We start from the raw sequence: 24,774 nt of genomic DNA on the forward strand, positions 1-24,774 counted from the left end.
ATTAGATAGACATAACCAAAGCGTGTGAAATCATCAATGAACGTAATGAAATATAAAGCACCAGACCTAGCCCTCACATTCATTGGACCACAGATATCAGAATGGATTAATTGCAATGGAAAATGAGCTCTCTTAGCCTTTCCAAATGGTTTATGTGTAATCTTTCCGGCAAGACAATTTTCACAAGTTGGCATTTCAATTTTAGAGAAAGGACCTAGATGTCCTTCCTTAGCCAATCTATTCATTCGATCCTGCCCTATGTGACCTAATCTTGCATGTCATGTAATAACATCAACATCATTGTTACTAGAATAACATGTCATAACACAACGGTCAACATAATAGTTATACGTAGAAGGATTACAATCTAACACAATAATACCATCATAACGATGTCCAAAACCATAAAAAAATATTGTCTTGAGTAATTCTAAGACCATTGCACTAAAGTTCAAATTGAAATCTAAATCTAGAAGAACAGACACAGATACTAAGTTTCGTCGAATCTCTGGAACATATAGGACGTCATGCAACATCAAAGATCGGCCACCACGCATGTCCATTCTGCAAGTGCCTATCCCTTTGACTTCAAGCTTAGCATTATTTCCCACATATACATGCTTTGATCCAGGTGGAACTCGACGAAACTCTATAAACGCTTCTCTATCGCGGCTCACATGGTCGGTGGCCCCTGAGTCTACAATCCACGCAGGATAAGATTCAGTTAGTAAACAGTGCTAGAAACATATATAGCACTAAGAGATGCGTTTTAAAATGCTACCTTTTTCGGCTCAGTGCACTCATGAGCAAAATGCCCTGGAACTTGGCAATTGTAACACTTCATCTTGCTCTTGTCTTTCTTCTTGTAAAATCGTTTTCCTTTCTTGGAATTTGGCTTGTTTCTTTTCTTGGATGGTCCTTCTCCGGTCTCCTTACCCTTTCCGTCATTTTTCTAGTTTCTCTTGCGCTTGAAGTTTGATCTCTTTGTACCACTTGATTCTGCCACAAAGGCATTAGGTACAGCTTTAGCAGCACCAAGCCGCTCGTCTTCAAGCTCCACATGACGGGCAACGTCAGAAAAAGTTTTGATGCTATCATTGTGGGTCAAGTTAACCTTCAAATGTTCCCAATTATTGGGAAGAGACCGAATCACTGCCTGAACCTGTTGCTCATCAGAGAGAACATGGCCAGCACTTTTGAGTTGAGCAATCATATTTGACATCACCCTTAGATGTTGCTTGACACCGTGATCATGACGTTTTTTGTACGTCTCAAACTTGATTGTCAGCTGTCGAAGGCGAGTCAGAGTCGTACCCCCATATGCCTCCCTTAAATGTGTCCACATGGCTTGAGCAGTAGGATATTTCTCACATTTGTGGATGAGATCATCAGCAATTGAACTTACAATGATTCCACGTGCAGTGGAATCTTTCTTTTTCCAAACATTGTAAGTTTCCAGATCCCTCCGGTGTTGGGCAGTGTTACCCTCCTCTGGGTGACTCATTACATGGTTAATACTTTCAAGAGCATCTTGCTCTTCGACTACATACCACATCTTACGACTCCAGATATCGTAATTTTCACCATTCAGTTTGTCACCCTTGTTCAAGTCAGCAATGATACTTTTTGATGCCATGTCTGTTATTAGAGACAATATTACAAGTTTAACTCATCAATATATACTTCAGTTAATTTATGCATGTGATTACACTCTCAAGAAAATTAATTATAATATTAATTCTACATTTAGTATAGAATCGAACGGTCACTACGTTTCCATTCATCATCTATGTCTAAATATTTTTAATTTATATTAAAATCACTTCTTAGTGTGTACATATATCAAGTCTCAATCCATTACAAAAAGATATAATAAACAATGTATGTAACTGGTGAGACAAAAAATATGATATAAATTTTATTAAAATAAAATACATAATAACAATTTACATGTTTGCTAGGACATCCATATACCAATCGAACATTAACTCTTGCTCTTATACGCTAAAAGGTGCACTAGGCCAAACATCATGATAATTCTCAGTTAAAATTTCACCCCAAGGCTCTCGAAGAGAGTCGCTAAAATAGCTAATGCTTCCCAATCAGTAATTTCTACGTAATTAGCCAATTCAGCTCTTTTTATCTTAAAAAGGTGTACATGTTCAGGAACGGAAATATCAGGACCCATTTTAAATTCCTTAAACTCCCTAAATTTCTTTTCTCTTTCCCTTCGTTCAGCCCTTCGATCCCTTAACGCATTTTGTCTCGCCCTTGGGACATTCCTGATGACTTCAGGCTCCGAGTCTGAATCATTACAGAAGAAGGTCCTGCGACGACGTACCCTTCTAGGTTGTCCCCTTCCTTGACTTCGAGAACTCCCACTTGGAGTAATTCGAACTTGTCCCTGTTCAGCCATATCTGAAATAGGACCAAGGAAACAATAAGAATGGCTACAACCATTCAATATGACAACATTTGTCATAATGACTCATAGAAGTATATCAATGTAGGGGGTTAATGCTAAACTAATTTTCTATATTAAGAAGATATTAAGATATATTAGGACCAGTTTATATCAGTTCATGGTCCACACAAAGAAAAAAAATTCTTTTCAGGCAATTTTCTGTTATTGTATACAATCCATACTTTAAAGATTTGAATTTTCTAACTATCTTTTGCCCTTCCTATTTTTACCGTCTTTCCACTGTTTTGTTTTTTTTGAACAATCCAGTGATACATCATATCACTTAAAGACATATCTCAACTCTGTATATGCCAAATTCTTGTCCCAACACTTTAAAGAATTTAACAGATATGACATAGAAAACTACAAAATAAATTTTGAAATAAAGAAAGTTTGTACCTTTCTTAGTACACAATTTTCAAGATGCAAATACAGACTACATATGACGCAATCACGAAGACACATTTGTAACCAGAAAAAAACTTGTTTTGGTTCATCTTTCTTTTTACGTTCTAATTGCAGATTTAAGATTTTAACAAAGCTTTCATATAGCATACAAACTGTTTCTCGTGCTAGGGTCTCCGGATAGATTGATGCCAAAATCAGAAAGCAATCGCTCGAGAAACTGGACCGACAAGAAATCAGATTCTAATAGACAATTCACAAGGTTCAATGGAAGAAATTTATGCGGCATCAAAATAGAAATTTCAACTCCATTAAAATTTCTCCCATACTCTGTTAATGGAAAATCAAAAACAAAAAAAGTTCTCTATTTCCCCAGGAAAAAAATTTCATTGTGTATCATATTTATGTACATAGAATACACAAAAATGGCTCTGATATCAATGTTAGATGATTACTCGCGTGGCGAGAACAACATCAGCGTACCTGTCAATGCAGCGGAAGAATTGTTGAACTCACCACCGAAACAATTGCCCAAAACCAAACTTTGAATCACTAGAAACAAAGTTAATCTTCCACCAATTAGATGCCCTTGCTTGTGTGTATCTTTCTTTGGGAGAAGAAGAGATTCAGAGAAAATTCTTACTGTGCGTGGTTCTATATTTTTTCCTTCACATAAAATAGGCAGAGAAATAGCGGTTAAGGAAGATAACCCACCACTCACCCCTTTTGCACGTTCAGTTTAGTGAGAGTTTTTGGTCTAGTGGTAACTTCCCTTAACCTCTCTCCCTTATCTCTCCTAACCGGGTCGGGGCAGCCCACATGGAGCGACCCATGACCCATAATTCAACATAGCTCCCAATTTTAAAGCCCTCCTCACTACAAGAAAAGTGTGAATTACCTGGGAATTTTTTTTGCAAATAGTTCCTACGAATTTTCATGCAAAAATATGAAATTCCTAAATTTTAGAATATTTTACAAGCGAAAAGTTTTTCCCCAGAAAAATCCGTAGGTAATTTGGCGCCATTTTGCGCAAAAATTTACCTGGGGAATTATTTGGGAAATAAATCTGCAAGTATCGTTTTCATAGGTAAATCCGCAAGTAATGAACAAAAATAAATTCCTTTGTCAATTCGCAAGAAAATCCCTAGGTAAATGTACCTGCGGATTTGGCTAGGGATACTTACTTGGGTATTTACCTGGGGATATACTTACCTATGGTATTACCTGGGGATTTTAATATGCGAATTTAGCTGGAATTTATTTTTTGAGGATTTACTTGGGGATTTTTTTACCTGGAGAATTACTTGGCGATTTTATTATTGCGTGTTTACCTGAGAATTCTTTTTTTTTTTTTTGAGGATTTACTTGGTGATTTACGCAGGGATTTATCTGTTACAAGTTTAGTTGAAGATTATTTATTGGGGATTGACTTAGCTGGAGATTTACCTGAAAACAATTTTTAAAACTATATCTAAGAAATGAAATTATAATAATATCGAAAAATGATACTGATATCACAAGTGAATATTATTTTTAGCATTTACTTCCTTTTGTCGATCAAATAAATTATTATGCAATAATCTCACTCTAAAAAGTTGTTGAAAAGATAAAGGATTAAAGCAACAATATTGATAGAATTATTATTAATTTATCATATTTAGTTAATTAATTCATTGATGGCAATGTCATGCATATTTATCATTCTTTTTTAAAGATAAATGTAGTTAAAAGTTAATCTCAGACAAGGATCAATAGTGTAATTTTTTTGATTGAATATTACAAAAGAATGACACAGTTACTAATTGAATAACATATTAATTATCATAAATCCGTTGTTGAGATAATATCATTAGAAAATATACTTAATTTAGTATTGTTAAATAATTTAAGTATAACTTTTAAGTAAAATAAATATTCAGCTACAGTTATCATTCGCATGAAGTTTAATTATCTCTTCGAATAGAGACAATATGTACAAGGAAAATACTAATGTTTTAGCGGCATATCTTACTTATATGTTATCTTGTTTTTACATGTATTAAAAATAATATAATCCAATTATAGGATGTTACTTAAATGATATTTATTTGTATATATTGTAGGTGTGACTTATGTATTGAGTAACTTTCTCGTTTTATTTCTAACTATCCTCTTGATTAACTTCTAATATTATTGAAGTAACTGGATCTTGTATACATGGTTAGAATTAGCTAATAATCTTTACCAATTACTTAACCATGTAAAGTGTGTTTACTTCTTGTTTAAAGAAATTATTATATAAAATTTAATGTGTTATTCAAGGTATATAAATGTACCATTATCCATTTTTCCCTATATAAGACCTCTAATGTCCAAAATTGTGTTCCTTGAAGGAAAAAAATTACACATGGTATGAGCTCTGTCAATTAATTATTAAAAATTATCTTAATTCGATCCATTTGGTTATACTTGAAAAATTCATTCTTAATGTATCTTTCTTCAAAAAAAAAAAAAAAGAATAATTTTACATCCTGATTTTGGAAGAGACATGGCTGCCAGTAATTGTGTCTCTATATTTTACCACATCGGATAAAGAAAACACTATTTCCCCCTTTATAGTGGGCAACTTAATATCAGGTAGACGGTTGGAGCTTCCGGCATTTAAACACGGGCAATTGAGTTTGTGGATTGTGATTTGTGGGAGTGACCCATATCATGGGCCATGCTATCTTTCCGCAGGGCGGGTTTGATAGAGGAAGATATATTAGTCTTATTAATATATTAAATCAAACATATTATAATTACAAATAACTATAGAAATTAATAATTGAGAAGTAAGGAAGAGAATACTGGTGTTAATCTAATCCAGGGAATATTGTAGTAACAAAAGAATTAAATTATGAAAATGAAATAATAAATCTCTTTTTCAGAAATTTGTTGCCAAAAATTCATTGAAACTTTTCAGGGGGAATTACAAATTTCCCTTTTTTTACGAACTTTTACCAAAATTTTCTTGCAATTTTTTAGTTTTTGGTGCGAAAAATCCGCAGGTAATTTACATGCGGATTAATCCCCAGGTAATAAATCTGGGGATTTTAAATTTTGCAGGTAATAATTACCTACGAAGGTTTTTTCATCGGATTCTTTTTGGTAGGAAAATTCGCAGAAAACTAAATTACCTGCGAATTTTCTAGTATAATCCCCAGAAAAGTCCCCATGTAATTCACAATTTTCTTGTAGTGCCTGCTCTTCATTGAGGTATTCCGTCAATTTCTCTCGATTCTTTCTGAGGTTATACAAGGTTGAAATGACAAATATTACACTGTAAAGATTTTTTTATATTTTATGGCAAGTTATTATTTTATTTTCTATGTTATCGTGTCAAACTTGATATAAAGAGTTATCCATGTGTTTCAACTTAGATGACACACTTTACATATTATTTCGTTTCAAAAAGAATGATATATTTTTACAATTGGAAATAACTCAACTTTAAACTCTTCAATTTACCCTTAATAAGAACCTTTTATAATTATACAAATGTCATGGCCCCACAAAACTTTTAAGACCATAAATTTCAAATATTTTTATTTTTCCTTAAACTCCGTGCCGAGTCAAACTAACTCATCTAAATTGAAACAGAAAAGGTATTTATTGTTGAATGTCAACTTAATCTAATACTTAAAAGATTCATATATTGTCAGTGCAAAAAATCTAAAGTTGTTCGTTATAAGGTCGAGAATGATGTCTCAACTTATGTATAAAAAATTATAAATACATTAAGAAATACTTAATAAACACGGAAACCAAAGCCTACATTATTTTGCCTGACAAATAATACGATAATTTTGATGTGGTCTCTCGACAATTACGATATTTTTCTCAAGTTTTCATGGCCTACCATCCTATAGCATGTGTGGCCAAATTTCTTTTTGGCCAAAAATGCTTTTTTTTTGCCAAAAGTATTTTTGGCCAAAAATTGAGATGTTTGGCCAAGCTTTTGGAAGGAAAAAAAGTACTTTTAAGGAGAAGCAGAAGCAGTTTTGGAGAAGCACAAAAAAGTAGCTTCTCTCCAAAAACACTTTTTTGAGAAGCACTTTTGAGAAAAATACAATTAGAAACAGTTTTTTAAAGCTTGGCCAAACACTAAATGCTGCTCAGAAGTGTTTTTCAAACGAATTAGCCAAACACAAACTGCTTCTCACCAAAAGTACTTTTGAGAAAAACACTTCTCAAAATAAGCTGATTTTTGCAGCTTGGCCAAACGGACTACTAGTCCTACAAGGCAATGAAAACTTTAGCCATCTAAATTAAAGTATAAAGAATACACTTGTATGTATACTATTGAGAGATTCTCTTCTCCTTTCTTGGCCCCATAATCAGTAACCACCCCTTTGCTTTGCCAACTGCAAAACACTGAAAGAAAGGGAGCATGAAAATCAGATTATTTCTCCTCCAATTTGTTCTCTTCCTTTTGTGTTCTTCTTCTCTCTCCTTTGCCAAAATTCCACCAAGATTCCCTTCTTCTTCCTTTGTTCAACCTGAAAATCTCTACTTTTCTCTGGCCTATAAAGGCAACAAGCTTTATGAGACAAACTACTTCACTCAAATTCTTGACCACTTCAACTATAATCCAGATAGTTATCAGACCTTTCAACAGAGGTATTTGTTTAATGACAAACATTGGGGTGGTGCCAAGAATAATGCTCCTATCTTTGTATACACTGGTAATGAAGGAGACATTGAATGGTTTACTCAAAACACTGGTTTCATGTTTGAAATTGCTCCCCATTTTAAAGCCCTCCTAGTCTTCATTGAGGTATTACCGCTCTTCTTTCAATCTAAATAGTACTTCCTCAGTTCCAATTAACGAGAGTTAAAATGTGTCAAGTTTAACCAATATTTTAAAATGTATTTTTTATCATATTTACATGAGAGAAATTGCAACTTATAGTACTTTTTGTATAGTTTTTTAATATCTAAATTATAATTTTAAAATACCGAGTTGAACTAATTTAATTGAACTTCAAAGTGACGTGAAATGTGTCATATCAATTGAAACAGAGGGAAGGAGTATTTATTTCTCATTTATAAGTGGTTTTGCCTTTAATTTACTTCACAATATTTTTTCATAATCGTTTAACTATGTACAATAGACCCTTGTGGTCCGGTCCTTCCTCGGACCCTGCGCATAGCAGGAGTTTAGTGCACCGGGCTGCCCCTTTACTTTAAATGTCATCATCAATGCTGTTCATTTATACGGTGTGAGATAAGACTGGGTATGTTGTTATAATCATCATTTGCTTTACTATTGACACAATTTAAACTTTTAAATAAAACAATACTCCCCCCTATCAATATTACCCGTCTTTTAAGATTTTTGTACACCTTTTAAAAGTACATTTAATAACCTTAATCATATATGAGAATATTTGCCTGAGCATACATGTTGTCTTTTTTAAACATCTCACTTAATTAACAATTTATTTTTGGTAATTGGTATGTTGTATTTTTTTTAATTTTTTTTTGGTATGTTGTATTACAGCATAGGTTTTACGGGAAGTCAATACCATATGGAGGAGACAAGGAGATAGCCTATTCAAACACAAGTACATTAGGTTATTTGAGTTCAACACAGGCATTAGCTGATTATGCAACTCTTATAATTGATCTGAAAAAGAACTTGACTGCCACTGACTCACCTGTAGTTGTTTTTGGGGGTTCCTATGGTGGAAGTATGTACTGGCTGCCCTTTAATTTCTGCATTTATTTAATACTAATATTAACTTTGCAGCTTTTGCAATTATTAAAATGGTTTGGGATATATATCTACAACCATTTAATATATTGTTGTGACAGTGTTGGCAGCATGGTTTAGGCTAAAATACCCACATGTGACCATTGGAGCCTTGGCTTCTTCTGCGCCCATCCTCAACTTTGAGAATATTACTTCTCCTTACAGCTTCAATAATATCATCACCCAAGACTTTCGGGTAAGCTTCTTTTTATTTTTGAGAAATATTGGTCAAGTTAAAAAAGATATTGAGTAATTCTATTTCTATTTATCTAAACTTCGGTGAATAGAGTTATCCAATATTATTATGGTGAAAGATAACAGATACTCAGTGAAATAGTTGAGATGCATAATTTGAAAACTATAGTTATTAAGAAAAAATGTAGCCATGCTTCATCAAATTAACCTGATAATGATGTACATCTGTTGGTGGTTCACCATTTCAAATTGAACTATTACATATATAAAAAAAGGCAGCCTGGTGCACTAAGCTTTCGTTATACGCGGGGTTCGGGGAAGCGCCGGATCACAAAGGTCTATTGTACGCAACCTTACCCTGCATTCCTGCATGAGGCTGTTTCCACGGCTCGAACCCGGGAGCTCCTGGTCACATAGCAGCAACTTTACGAGGTTGTTTTCACAGCTCGAACCCGGGACCTCCTGGTCACATGGCAGCAACTTTACCCGAAAGACGCTATTTTCACGGGTCGAACTAGTATATACAGAAAAATAGAAATAATAATAGTTTAATGTTCCTTTTTAATGTTTTGTTAAGTATGAAAGTTGTGAGGTAAGCAACTAATTACTTTCCTCAAAAGCTATAGGAATACTACTCTTAAAACTTCATTTTAAAGAAAAAGGATGCTTGCAAGAAAAAGAAAAAAAAAACATATTTTACTTAACTTTAATTTTCTCAAAAATTATATTTCCTAACAACTCTTTTCACACACAAGCAACCTGAAGGAAAGCTCATCCATTCTTCTAACCAACTTTTACACCAACTTGTTAATAAATATCTAGGACTACATATAACATATGTTTTATGTAGCTATTATTAATTACTATAGCTAGCTCATCCACATTCGAAAGATAAAAGCCAATGAAGATGAGATTCAGGATAAGACATGATGTATGTTGTAATTTAAAAGGCATCAATTGATTAAATATTGGAGAAATTGGAAAAGTCTTGGACAACTATATATTTTGGAAGTTTCTCATGATTGAACACTATATTCAGAATAAACCAAAGGTATCATAATCATCAAATAACAAACAAACACCTCTGTACGTACTAACAAATGAAAAGGTTTGGTGCATTTTGGTCTGTATCTTTCTCTCTTCTGTCATTTATTTTTCATTTTTGCTTATGTGCGCAAAAAAAAAAAAAAAAAAAAAAAAAAATTAGGGTGAAAGTGAGAATTGTTACAAGGTGATTAAGGGATCATGGAAAAAAATTGAAGATATGGCTAAAACAACCGGTGGATTGAAGAAACTCAGAAAGTCATTCAGATTATGCAAGTAAGAATCACTTTTAATATTGTCTAATTAAGGCGGGGATACACTAATTACTTAAAATATTACTCCGTTCGTTCACTTTTACTTGTCCAGTATGGACTTTGCACAACCCTTAAGAAATGACAAATGAAGTGCATAATTTACCATGATACCCCTATTAATTGATGCATATTTTTAATGGAGAAAATGATTTGAAATGAGTAATTAATACCGTAAATATAACAGGAAAAAAGAAATTATCTTCTCTTGATGTGCTAAAAGTGACAAGTAAAAATGAAAATCTATTTTTAGAATATTGGACAAGTAAAAGTGAAACAGAGTAATTAACGATATTAAACGGAGTATATTGATGGTGTTTATTTAGAAAACTGGAGTAAGGTGAATATTTAAATGCTGGGGGTTGGGTTTATCAATATTTAATACGTGAAACGATACATTCTCTAAATAATTAATATTATTGTTTAAATTTATAGGAACTATATTAGTTCAGGTTCTCTTGTAAATTGGCTCTCTACGGCATTTACATACACAGCGATGACTGATTATCCAACTGCTTCCAATTTCCTTAATCCATTGCCAGCGTCTCCAGTGAAAGAGGTACAAGTTTTTATTACAGAAACCTCTACATTTTATCTTTATATTATTTCTGGTTCACAGTTCCTCGGGGAATATAATATTATTTAAAGGATTATTTAACAGGTAAACTTTGAAAATATCTGTTTGTGATTTTCAACCTTTTTTCTTTCTTCTTAATTTCTTATGGAAACCAATGCTTTGCTCCTTCGTATTTGAACAATAAGAACAAGAAAAAAGAATATTCCAACCTCACATTTTAAGATATTCGAAATGGATCTCTTTCAACAATTTGATTAACAATTCAATAGAGGTGTGTAACTTTTCGAAAAATCCAAACATGTTTAGGAAAGAGCTCAAATTTTTACAAATGAAACAAAATGCCGACTCCAATATTTAAGCTATGTTACTTTCATCCTTAAAAATTACCATTCACTGTATATTGGATCCTCCTAAAATTAATGTGGAGAATTCGTACAAAATATTTTTTAAGAATTCGAACAAGAAATTTTTAATGAGAAAATTATAATTATTGTACAAGTAAAACATCTGCGTCAAAGTTTTTTTTTTTTTGGTAATTAATTCTTTCATTTACCAGGGAAAATATTTACAAGTAAATCAAACCCTTACATAGTTGCCTATCATACTAATTTCTCCCTATCCCATCTATTTAATATCTACATCTATTAAACTGGATACCAATTTAATCTGTGCAGAATTTTCTCTACTTTCCTGTTGCTACGACAGTGTATCTCTTGGATTATCAGCTTACAAACTATCTCCCATCCTCTTGTCTTGTTTTTAAAGATTCGACCATTTCTTTCCTGCCACACATAGTATATTGTAGCTGCCAGCACCATCTTGTATAATTCAGCTGTTGCATTCCTTTTCTTAGCCCATTTCTCTGCCCACTTTAGCTCCCTATCCCATCCTTTTACTGATCTATCAATGCCTTGCCATTCTAATAGTTTACTCCACAGAGCTTTTGTATATGAACATTCAAAGAATAAGTGCTGTATGGTCTCCTTGTCACTGTTGCACAGAACACAATCTTGATCAACTAAAACTCCCCATTTTTGCAATCTATCCTTGTATATAATCTTCCATGTGCTGTCATAGTTAGTATAAAGTTCCATCTGGGGCATCCTCCATTGTGACATACTACTTTCCTCCAACTTACTTTCTCAAACGTACCTCGCAGCCTGTGATAGATTTGTTTGATAGAACAGCTATTCATATTTGTGATATCATCCTGGCTGAATCCTGCTTCCATCATAGTCTTCTGTGCCTTCATGATCTTGCCTACCATCCATGATGCTTGTTTCAACTGTATTGTCCAGATGTTCCTTCCTCTAATGTAGTAACCATGTACCCACTGTATCCACAACTTCTTCTTCTCTTTACATAAGTTCCAAAATTGCTTACATATAGCAGCTTTGTTCCAGATTGTTATATTCATGACATTAAAACCACCTGCTGACTTGGGAAGGCATATTTTTTCCCATGCTAGTAGTGCTTTTTTTGAAACTGTACCTTCTCCAGTCCATAGGAAGCTTCTGCATATTGACTCAATTAGTTTTGTGATCTTCTTTGGTAGAACAAATATTTGGGCCCAGTAGGTTTGAATGGAGAACAGAATGCTTTTTATGAGTTGAATCCTTCCAGCATAGGACAAGAATTTTGCAGTCCATGAAGTGATTCTTCCCACTATTTTATCAATAACTGGCTGACACTGTGCTATGGATATTCTTTTGGAGCTCAGTGGTGCTCCAAGGTATCTAACTGGTAATACACCTCTCTGAATTCCTAGAAATTCTAGGATCTCCTCCTGCTCTTTATTTGTGACTCCTCCAAAGAAAATTGAGCTTTTGTTTTTGTTAATCCTCAATCCAGAAGCTTTTGAGAGCTCCATAACGCATTGAAACAATATTTTAACTGATCCAATATCTCCCCTGCAAAACAATAAAAGATCGTCAGCAAAGCCAAGTTGCCAGATTTGCATCTTAGCACACTTGGGATGGAAGTTGAAGTTTGGGATCTCAGCCAGTTTCTTTAGTTTCCTTGTCAAGTACTCCATTACAAGCACAAATAGAAATGGTGAGAGGGGGTCCCCTTGTCTCAGTTCTCTCCTGGCCTCTAATGGCTTAGTTAGTGCACCATTAATCATGACTGTATATGTGACAGTTTCCATACAAGTCATGATCCATCTTACAAACTGCTCTGGGAATGCTAATGCATGTAATATCTGCTCCATAAAAGCCCATTCAATTGAATCATAAGCTTTCTGCATATCCAATTTCATCATACATCTAGGTGATGTCCCTTTTCTCCCATATCCTTTCACAAGCTCATGACTCAGTAATATTATCTGTGATTACTCTGCCAGGAACAAAAGCTGCCTGTGTACTATCAATCAGTATGTCCATTATACTTTGTAGCCTCTTGGTGAGAAACTTTGATATCACTTTGTACAAGACTGTACAACATGAGATAGGCCTATATTCTTTAATGCTTGCAGGATTTTTGACTTTAGGAATTAAGGTAATGGCAGTACAATTGATAGGCTTAAACATTTGTGCTGATTCAAAAAATTCCAACACATCCTTTGTCACATCCTGCCCAATGGTTGGCCATGATTTCTTGAAGAAAACAGCATTTAGCCCATCATAACCAGGGGCTTTTAGGTCACTAATATCCTTCATTGCTTCCCATATTTCTTCCTTGGACACTTGCTTGATAAGCTGTAGTTGTTGTTCCCTATTCAATATTGCCCCCATTTTCATATCATTTGGATTAACAGCTGGAAGATTATCTGCTCTTGAGCCCAATAACTTCTTGTAGTATCCCATGATTTCTGCCTCTATATCTTCCTCCAACACTAGCTGAACCCCCATGTCATTAGTTAGCATCTGTATTCCATTCAAATTATTCCTATTCTTCATCTGAGCAAAGAAATAAGCTGAGTTTGAATCCCCCAGTTTCAACCATTGCACTCTTGATCTTTGTCTATATATGCTTTCTTCAATCAGTACCCATTTTTCTAGTTCACCCTTTAGTGCTTTTTCCTTCTCAATTAGCTCTAGCTTTTGTAGATTGGAACTCATTTCTTCCTGTACTGATTGAAGCTCCTTCCTGATCCCTTTTATTTTCTCATCAACTCCTTTGTAATGCTGAGTGTTAATCTCTTTTATAGCCTCCTTTACCTTCTTGAGCTTATTCCATACTACTTGCATCATACCACCAGTATTCCTTCCTTCCCAGGCTTGTTCAACTTTCTGTATGAATTGAGGATGATCAGCTATACAATTGAAGAATCTGAACGGTCTATTTTTCTTCCCCTGCACTTGTGTTATCATTAGCTTTAATGGTGAATGATCAGACACTAAAGGCTTTAAGACCTGCACTTTCATGTTAGGCATTATCGTCATCCAGGCTGCATTTACTAATCCCCTATCTATTCTACTATAAGTGTGATTGTTAGTCCATGTATAATTCCTTCCCACATACTGTAGTTCGTGCATCCCTGTATCAAGCATATATTCCTTAAAATCCCTTGTTTCCATATTTTGTACCTCAGTACCATGCTGTCTATCCTGTGCCTGGAGGACAGCATTATAGTCTCCCATTGCTAACCAGGGCCCCTGTTGTAAACTGTGTATCTGTCTCAACTTTCTACACAAACTTAGTCTATCTTTGATAGTATGTAAACCATATATTGCTGAAAAGCCAAATGTGATCGCCTTTGATATGATTCTAATCTGCCCATGTATCAACTGTTCATCAACTTCTTCTAGATCAAAATTATAAATTCTAGGATCCCATATTACCCATATTCTACTTTTATTGCTTGTACTAGCATTTGATATCCACTGCCAGCCAGGTGCTATTTTTTTGATTATTTCCTTTGTTCTGTGCTCCTTTACTCTATGCTCAACCAATACTATTAGAGCTTTATTATTACCTCTTATAAACTCCTTTACTCCCTTTTGGTTATATGTTTTATTCAACCCCCTAATATTCCAAGTTATGATATTCATATTGGTATAAAAAGAGGTTTATAATATTGCTCCTGCACTCCTTGACTACTCATTTGCATTTTGTTTGTACCTGGTTCATCATAGTTTGTGCTGCTCTTCAAGGTTTGGGCTTCTTTCTTTCCTGCAGCTTCCTGCTCTTCATTTTGTCTGACCTTAGCTGCCCTTGCTGCTGATTCCCAAGTACTGTAATCCACCCTTCATCCTTCCTTTGTACTTCTTTATCTGTTGGTTCTGGCTCTCCCAGCTGGTCAGATTCAATCATTTCCTTTTGTTCTATTTTCTTCTTTTCATTAGCTCCAATTCTGTCAGTTCTTAGCCAGACCTGTTTACCTGTGGCTGCTTTCTTTTGTTGGATCATTTTCTATGGTTGTGGCCGTTTGATCTCAGCACAATCATGTCCTATTTTCAAACATTTAGAGCAGTATGTCGGTTCCCAATCATAGGCAACCTCCTGTTGAATTAGCCTCCCCTTAGGATCCTGCAATTTTACACTTCTAGGCAATGACCTAGTTATGTCCATTTCAATTAGCATTCGTGCATATGAGATCCTCATTGTTCCAGTAGTACATTCATCTGCATACACAAGGTTCCCCAAAGCACTTCCTATCTTGCTTAGTGCTTTCATGCTCCAGAAGTTAAGAGGAAAATTGGAAAATCTCACCCATAATGGGATAGTCTTCAATACCTCATCGTGAACATTGAAGTCTTCAGTCCATGCTTTCATGATTATAGGTTTATTATTCACTGTATGAGGTCCAGAGTATAGCACTTGGTCCCTTTCCTCCAGATTAGTAAACCTTATCACAAAATAACCCTCATTATGATAGTAGATCTGTGGTTTTCTTGAGAATTTACCTACTGAGCTGAGAAATCTCTCCATAGCTCCAATGGTAGGTGAATCCTCTATCACGTACAGAATAATCGCAGATCTCCATTTATCATTTTCCTGCTCGACATCCTCAGCCTCTAATTTTACAATTTTCTCACCATTTTGAATGATTGGAGCCATAAACTGCAGATTCATACCCTTCATGGCTAATTTATTCCCTGCTACCACATTTGCCCATGATTGATCCTGTTTGATAGCCTTTGGTTCGTCATTTTTACTGCTCTCTACTGTACCATAGTTGCATGATACTGTTCCATTGCTGGTGTTGTTCCTGGCTTGCTCTTGAGTTTTCCCGCTCCCAGATCCACTTCCACTTGCTTGAGTAATTGTAGGTGTAGCTGCAATTATCTTCAATTTGTCCTTATTCCGCGATGGATCTGCTTCCTCTTTACTTATCTCACTCTGCATGCTCCTCGGAGTGAGATTTCCAGCTTGGTCTTCAATTCGAACTCCTTTAGGTGACACAAATAGTTCTAGTACTGCTTTCCTCGTCTCTGTTGATCGTTGTTCATCAACAGCGTTCTTCTGCTGATTTTTCCTAGGCCCGCCTCTCCCTCCCATGGCTTCCAAGCGCACGTTAGCTGGTCCACGTTAGCGTGCGCCGAGAGTCCACAAAATTGTTAGACATCTGTGTCAAAGTTAAATATTAATCATTCATTTTTTATTTTTTTTGTAATTTTCCATAGCATTAATTAATTTGCAGATTTTTTTGCAGCGTAAAATTTGTCTTTTTTTTATATAGAGAAGAGCAAAACTATATCTAATTTCAATTACAATAATATATATGATGTGACATTGGAAAGCAAAATTATTGACTTTGACCAATTGGGAAAAACAATTTTGTACATAAATGAAGATGTGCAAGGCAATTGATGATCCAAAGACTGGAAACGACACGTTCGAAAAGCTATATGGCGCTGCTAATATCTATTACAACTACACTGGGAGAGCCACTTGTTTTGATCTAAACGATAATTCGGATCCTCACGGCCTAGGTGGATGGACTTGGCAGGTATTACCCTCTCAGATTCATATTATTTGTTTTTTACCAATTTGAGTTTAAAAAATATTTGACGTTTTTAGAAAAATAAAAATTACTTCTCCCGTTTTGTGGAAATGACACCAGATACAAACTTTTAAGCATGTTGAACTATATTCACAGTTTATAATGTATTTAAAAATTAGTCGATTTCGCTCAAACTTCAGGATAAGACGTCCTAGAGCTTAAACCTCAAAGTTCAAACTTCAGGACATCGTGTCCTAAAAGTTCAAAAATTGTGTTAAGAAGTTCGAATCTTATGCCCTGAATTTTAAAGTAGTAGTTCAGAAATTCAGGAAACTTAGTCCTGAATTTCCAAATTAGCAGCTGAAAAATTCAGGATATTAAGTCCTGAATTTCCAGATTCAGGATACATAGTCCTGAAGTTTGAGTGAATTGGCTAATCTTTAAATACATTGTAAATTGTAGATATATTTTTGATAGCACACTTAAAATTGGCTCTTACTGCACTTCGCCCTCCCGTTTCGGTCCCTATTTTTTTCTAGAATTTATTTTTGTGAAATATGACTTTTATTATTTATTTAATCCATATTATTTGTTGTTTGTTAATTGAATTTGTTATAAAATATTTGATGTTTTAAAAATAGTAAAAAGTACTCATTCCGTTTCAGTTTATATAACTTATTTTATTTTTAATTTATTCTAAAAAAAGACTCTTTTTTAAACTTAAAAATAATTTAACTAGTATTAACATCAGTTAGATGATGATATAAAATATTGAATTTTTATTGTGTGATACAGGCATGTACAGAGATGGTAATGCCTACAGACGGGAACAACAAGGAGAGCATATTTCCACCCTCTGAGTGGGATTACAATGAAAGAGTCCGATTTTGCCAATTAATTTTGGATGTTAAGCCCAGACCAGATTGGATTACTACAGAATTTGGTGGCTATGTGAGAATAGGCCCAGAATGTGAATATTTCAGGCCATGCCCAACTTATAATACTAATATAATTCTTTTTTTTTTTTTTTTGTTTGGGCAGAATATTGAAAGGGTTTTAAAAAGGTTTGGGAGCAACATCATCTTCTTCAATGGGCTAAGAGATCCATGGAGTGGTGGAGGGTTAGTAACTTCTTTCTCTATATACACATAACATATTTTATTCTCGCAATAGTCAGAGGCGGAATCAGGATTTGAACCCTATGGGTTCGGGATTGTAATCCTTTTAAGTTACTGCGCTCTAAATTAATAATTTTTACATATTCAATGAAGTTTTTAAGATAAATACAAAGTTTAAACAAAAGCTATTGAGTTTGAGTGAACCCGCATCTCACGCTCTGGCTCCGCCCCCAGAAATAGTGCATGCATCAATTATATACCGATATGTATATAATATCACCATGGATCAACCACCCTCCCCCCCCCCACCTCCTCTCACACCCCACCCAATGCAAATTTGCATATAGATTTACATAAATCCACAAGGTTTACTTTTATTTATTTATGTGTTTATATTTTTTGATAGGGTTCTTAAGGATATATCTAAGAGCATAGTTGCTATTATTGCAAAAGAAGGTTATAACTGATCTCATTCTTTATTTTCTCTCTCTTTTTCTAATTCTATTAAAATACCCTATATCTTTTACAGTATTTATCATCTTTAATTTTTTTGTTTTTTGTTTACACATTGATTATAGGAGCACATCATGTGGATCTTAGATGGTCAAGCAAAGAAGATCCAGAATGGCTCCGAGAAGTGAGGGCAAGAGAGATCAACATCATATCCAAGTGGATCTCTCAATACTATCAAACTTTAACTGATTTTTCTCATTAGGAGTTTATAATATTTTTAAAAGAAAAATAATGCAAGGAAACAAAAATTCTCAGGGTTCAATATGATTTTTCTCAAAATACAGTTGTAATTTCCATACCTTTGGTTTATGAAGTATACCTTATTTCTAGTGCCAGGAAATTTTTTGGTTTGGTAGTTGAATTAAGTCCTCCAAGTAACTACACATTTTCTTGTATAATAATGTTTCTTACCGAAATATAATCAATCTAAGTAAATTTATGGAAATATCTAGTACTCCCTCCGGCCCAATTTATATTCGTGTAACTATATGTCATCTTATTAAAGGTAAAATATGAAATTTGAACTAAAATTATTTCTAAATATAGAATATATAATTTTTTTAAAACAAACTAAAAAAAAATAGTATATCACATAAATTGATAGTATTAGACAGGCTAGCCATTTTTTAGCACTATAATTAAAAAATAAACATTATCATAAAGTTTTAAATTCTACATGCCATAGCATTGTCCAAGGAGTTTCACCTTTAAAATGTGAAACTCTATGACCGCGACTATTTTTCATTTAACTAAAAAGAAACTATTTGTGATTATCCGAAAAATAACACAGTATAGCCGCAGAAAAAATAATAGCTGAAAAATGTATAAAATTTGTACATTTTTTGTATATAATATACATTCTATATGTTCTATACAAAAAATCTACAAGTTTTATATACATTTTCGGCTACCAAATATAAATAGTTTCTGGCGCAGGCTAAAATTGATAATACCCCAATTTTATCTAATAAGTTGGGATATAGTGAGTAACTAATATGGGCCGATTGAACTAACTACCGAAATGGGCTTTATCACTTTCCACAACGGGATTGAATTTCAAAGTTGTGAATGAGACAGATCGGAAATGGCAAACACTAATTTCATGAAATCAATTTTGATATGTAAAAAATAGGAGTTTTGGCATGGTATAACAACATACTCATGTAATTGGCAGAAAATAGCCCTAGTTATATATATTGGCATCAAATAGCCAATAAATGTATGTCACAATAATAATATGTATATCACAACTTTTTTTTTCTTCTTTGTCTATACCAACATGTATATTAAAATTTTATTTTCATTCTTTGTATATAAATAATATTATTCTTTGTATATAAATAATATAAAATTATATATATAATTATTGCTGCCTTTATATCAATATATATCACAATAAAAATATTGTATTATTTGTATATCACAGTGTATAGCACATCGGACATATGTATACCAAAATAGATATCATAAATTTATTTTTCTTCTTTGTGTACATCAAAAATTAATTTTCTTTGTATACTAAAATATTATTTACTCCCACAATTATATTTATTATTTTTATATTTTAGAACTTGCTTAAACATGCTATATCAAAAATTTATTTTCCTTTTTTGATCAATAATAAATAATTATATTATATGTTTATCACTGTGTATAACATAATAATAATGTGTATATCAAAAAATTATTAAAAATTTATTTTCCTTCTTTGTATAACACATTTCAGATTGAAAACTCAAGTTCAAGACGACTCCACGTGTGTATCCCCTATTGTAACCCGTGTATATCTCTATGTACATCAGCAATATCTCATGTATATTATGTGTATCTGTGTATATCCATGAAAATTTGTGTTATATATACGATATACAATGTGATATACACGGGCGTCCATAAAAAATTGTGTTGTATACGATATACAAAGTGATATACACAGACGTGCTTAAAAACTTGTGTGTGATATACACTGATGTACACGATATACAACGTGATATACACATATCGCAATTGGATTTTTAGGTTTGATTTTTTGCCCAAAACCAGTGGGGAGGGAAGCCAAAATAAGCGTGTAGTTTTTTTTTGAGAGAGAATATAAAAGAGATTAGGTTTTTTTAGGATTTGGCTATATAATGCCAATTGTTTGGGGCTATCTTTACCAAACCTAATATAAGGCTAAAAAATTGCCAATTCCTATTATGGTTTGTCATAGGATGCCAATTTTTCTAAAGTATAATCAGTTAAACCTTATAAATTAAATTTCGGGCAATGAAAACAATTCTGAAATTGTCTATATCATCCCCATATAATTTGTTTAAATTACATGGATATGCTTAGTAGGGAGTTAAGACTTTATGAAGTACTTCAGATAGAGAGAGCTAGTTTATTTAGAAGGTAACAAGTAAAAGAAGTTCTGAAAAACTTATATAATACTCTTTGAAGAACAATGGCTAGACAAAAGTCTATAAAAGAACAGAGAGAGTCTAAGAAAAACATTATCATACCATTACATTCATTGGTTCAGAACCCATAGTTTGTATGGATACCTATAGACGTAAAGTACGACAAATTCTACCAATTAGTGATGATTNCAAAAACAAAGGATCTAACATTACATTTTAATAGACAAATAAAAGCTAGATTTTTACTAGTTCATGAAGAAGAAAGACCTTGTTATCATCTATGTAGATGTAAGGTGTACGGTAGCATAGAGTCCAACTGATTTTGAATATGTTATATCTAATTTTAACGATGAAAATAATATATTTATTCTTTGTATAGGAACTCATGGATAGCATTCAAGATTGAAGGAATCAATCAGAGAAGATCAAGGAACTCATAAATAGCATACATGATTGACGCAGTCCATCAGAGAAAATCAAGGAAGGCATCCAAGATTAAAGGAATCAATGATACTGACGGAATCAATTAAGGCTAGACTGAAGGAATCAAATCAATCAAGAGTATCGCAAATCTGGAAGGATCAAGAATTGAGGAAGGATATCCGGCGCTATCAAGTCGTATAAGGGAAGTCATTAAAGCCTCTCGTCAAGCCAAAGTCGTTGCTGAATAACCTTATTCTTGGAAAGAATCAATCTCTTTCCAAGGATCAAATCTCTTGGGTTGGCAAATCTCTCCAGAAATCAAGCCTCTCTCAAAGTATTTAAACTTGTATCTGTACCTTAGCACATATACTTTGATCGAACCACATACTCTCTCTTTGTTCTACTATAAACAAACATTGTAGCTCTACTAGACCTATTGTGTAACAAGTTAGAGAAGAAAGAGAGAACAACACTGGTGATGCATTGTCTCAAAGAGAAACGAGTGATATAGGAACTGAGTTATTGGTGTAGATCACACCATTCACTGTGTACTAGAGAAACTTATTCACTGAAAAGAGAACTCACTTGCAACCCAAGGGGACTGGACTAGGATTCACATTGAATCCGAACCAGTATAAAAATTTCGGTGTCTTTAATTCTTGCACTTAATTTCTGCATCTTAAATTCTTTCCTTACTGCTATTAATTCGTTATATCTAGTCGACTCATTAGAAAATTAGTCAACTGGTAGCAATTAATTTTAAAAATAAACAATTCACCCCCCCTCCTCTTGTACTTTCAATTGGTATCAAAGCCTGGCTCACATTTTTCTTTTGCTTAACAACTTGTGAGAAAAGATCATGGCAAGTCAAATTATCATAGGAGCACTCTTTCAAGAAGGAACTTTGCAAATAAGGCCACCATACTTCAATGGAAAACACTTCTCCCGTTGGAAAGTGCGTATGAAAATATACCCAAAAGCTTATGATGTCAAAGTCTAGAGAGTTATCAAAAAGGGAAACTATCCCCTGCCTGCTGCTGCCCAACCACTTGCAGATCCCGAAGATATAGATTCATATACAGATGAGCAAATGGAAGTTGTACAAGTCAACAATAAGGTGAGAAATTTTCTCTACAATGCCATAAGCGGTGAAGAATATCAGAAAATCTCCAGTTGTGATACAGCCAAAGAAATGTGGGATAAGCTTGAAGTTACATACGAAGGAACTAGCAAAGTAAAAGAAACACATATCAACATGTTGGTTCACGATTATGAACTCTTTTAAATGAAAGAAGGAGAATCTATTGAAGAGATGTTTGCCCGATTCAGCAAAACTATTAGCGATCTAAAAGCTTTTGGAAAACCATACTCAAGTGGTGATCAAGTTAGAAAGATATTAGAAGCCTACCCACTACTTGGCAGACCAAAGTAGTCACACTTGAATCACAGGATCTGAATAAGTTATCATATGATGAACTTCGAGGAGAACGCATAGCCTTCGAGAAAACACATCTCAAGAAAACAAACCAAGAAGAAAAGAAGAAAACAGTCACATTTAAGGCCACAACTGAAGTAGCTGAAAATGATACTGATGATGATCATGAAGCTCTTCAAGAAGAAATTGCCATGGTGTCAAGAAACATGGATGGTTTAATGAGAAGATTCAGGAATGCGAGAAGAGGAAGGATTCCACCTAGGCGATCCAGGCAATACAAAGAACAAGATAAAAATGATGGAAAATGCTATGACTCTGGAAGATTTGGACATGTTCAAGCTGAGTGTCCAGATCTAAAAAGAAAAGTCTCAAGAGGTTTCAACAAGAACAAATATTTTGGAAGCTGGAGTGATGAAGACAGTTCAGAACACGAAGAGATAGCAAATCTTTGCTTCATGATAATTTTGGAAAACGACATGAACAAACTTTCAGGATGCTAGACAGATGAAGACACTTCAGATGAAGAATGCAAAGATGATAACGAGAATTGTTTCATGGCACGAGGTGAAACAAGTGAGGTAAGGTCTTATAACTATGAAAGATGTAATGAATTGCAGGATATTCTTGATCTTACTTTGAAAGAGTTTCAAAAATTGATGAATGAACTAAAGAGACTCAATGAAGAAGTAAAAGACTGAAAACTCAAACATGAAGTATGTGAAATCGAAAAAGAAGTACTTCAAGAAGAGTTTGAGGAATTGCAAATGCAACTCAATGGCATGCGCAAATCCACCAGTCATAGTTCTATCGGGTCAAACCAGGCGACTTACAAGCCAACTGAAGAAGGACCATCTAGAACAGAGTTCACAAGTACTAACACTACTGATAGATCCAAAAATGGATCAGGAGCTACGTCTCACTACTGCAACAAAAGTGGACATAGATATTCCTTTTGTCGATTTCGTAAATCAAATATTTCAGGATGGATTTGGAAACCCAAAAACAATTTTGAACCTAGTAATACTAACCAACCAGGACCCAAGTAAGCTTGGGTACCTAAAAGAAAGTAATCACTATGTTTTGCAAGAACACCACAGGAGAAGTCGCAAAGGAAAATGGTACTTAGATAGTGCGTGTTCCAGCCACATGATAGGTGAGTAAAAACCTATTTAAGGAAGTTACAAAAATAGATGGAGGAAGCGTTAAGTTTGGCGATGATTCAAAAGGAAAAATAGTCGGTACCGGAACAGTTCCCTTCAATAACAACTGCGATATCACTGAGGTTTATCTCGTTGATGGACTTAACTACAATCTTCTGAGTATAAGTCAACTATGTGACTAAGGGTATGAGGTAAAATTCAAGAAAACCGGTTGTGCTATTAAAGATGAGACATGTAAAATAATTCTCCCAGGTAAAAGGTATGGAAATATTTACATTCTTGATGGTTTTGAAAATATAGATGGTCATATCTGTTTAACATCCATATCTGATGATCGTTGGTTGTGGCATAGGAAACTGGGTCATGCAAGCATGCATTTGATAGAAAAACTTTCTAAGCATGAGTTAGTTATTGGTTTACCCAAACTAAATTTCTCTAGAAATCATATATATGACGCTTGTCAAATTGGAAAACAAACTAGAAATTCTTTCAAAAACAAGGATATTATATCTACTTCTAAGCCTTTGCAACTGCTTCATATGGATCTATTTGGGCCTACTAGAACTGCTAGCATAGGAGAAAAATGATATGCTTTTGTTATTGTTGATGATTACTCACGTTTTACTTGGGTGATATTCTTATCTCATAAAGATGAAGCATTGAAATTTTTTGAGATTTTCTGTAAGAAGGTTGAAAGGGAAAAGGGGTATCTGATTACAACAATCCAAAGTGATCATGGAGGAGAATTTGAAAGCAGACATTTGAAGACTTTTGTAATGATCAAGGATATACTCATAATTTCTCTGCACCAAGATCACCCCAATAGAATGGAGTCATTGAGAGGATGAATAGAACCCTGCAAGATATGGCGAGAACTATGTTTTTAGAACATTCACTGCTAAATCATTTCTGGGCAGAAGGAGTAAGTACAGCATGTCACATTCTCAACCGATGTCTCATAAGGCCTATTCCGAAGAAAACACGTTATGAACTGTGCAAAGGTAAACGTCCTAATATTGGTTATTTTCATCCCTTTGGAAGTAAGTTTTTCATTCACAATAATG

General features: G+C 34.0%; 1 protein-coding gene across 2 annotated transcripts; it reads left to right on the forward strand.

The window, feature by feature from the left end:
- Positions 1 to 7,188: 7,188 nt before the first annotated feature.
- LOC109237759 (lysosomal Pro-X carboxypeptidase-like) lies at positions 7,189 to 18,633 on the forward strand. 2 transcript variants are annotated; one of them, XM_019404124.1, is made up of 10 exons: positions 7,190 to 7,667; positions 8,394 to 8,583; positions 8,708 to 8,841; positions 10,048 to 10,160; positions 10,631 to 10,754; positions 16,513 to 16,668; positions 17,458 to 17,613; positions 17,704 to 17,783; positions 18,187 to 18,236; positions 18,359 to 18,633. In XM_019404124.1, exons 1-10 carry the CDS (start codon positions 7,281 to 7,283, stop codon positions 18,493 to 18,495), a joined length of 1,527 nt encoding a protein of 508 aa, XP_019259669.1. In that variant the 5' UTR covers positions 7,190 to 7,280; the 3' UTR covers positions 18,496 to 18,633. The 2 variants fall into 2 exon arrangements, with proteins under 2 accessions (XP_019259670.1, XP_019259669.1); XM_019404125.1 differs by lacking the exon at positions 18,187 to 18,236 and having other exon boundaries at positions 7,189 to 7,667; positions 18,359 to 18,470.
- The last annotated feature ends 6,141 nt before the right edge of the window (positions 18,634 to 24,774 follow it).

The sequence above is a fragment of the Nicotiana attenuata genome, unplaced genomic scaffold (genome assembly GCF_001879085.1).
Source record: "Nicotiana attenuata strain UT unplaced genomic scaffold, NIATTr2, whole genome shotgun sequence".
NCBI classification, from domain to species: domain Eukaryota; kingdom Viridiplantae; phylum Streptophyta; class Magnoliopsida; order Solanales; family Solanaceae; genus Nicotiana; species Nicotiana attenuata.

Excerpts from the sequence above, each read along its gene's own strand:
- LOC109237759 (XM_019404124.1), top strand. The coding sequence starts at position 7,281 with ATGAAAATCAGATTATTTCTCCTCCAATTTGTTCTCTTCCTTTTGTGT. Across the intron at positions 16,669-17,457 it reads TAGGTGGATGGACTTGGCAG|GCATGTACAGAGATGGTAAT; the intron begins GTATTACCCTCT and ends TGTGTGATACAG. Across the intron at positions 17,784-18,186 it reads GATCCATGGAGTGGTGGAGG|GGTTCTTAAGGATATATCTA; the intron begins GTTAGTAACTTC and ends ATTTTTTGATAG.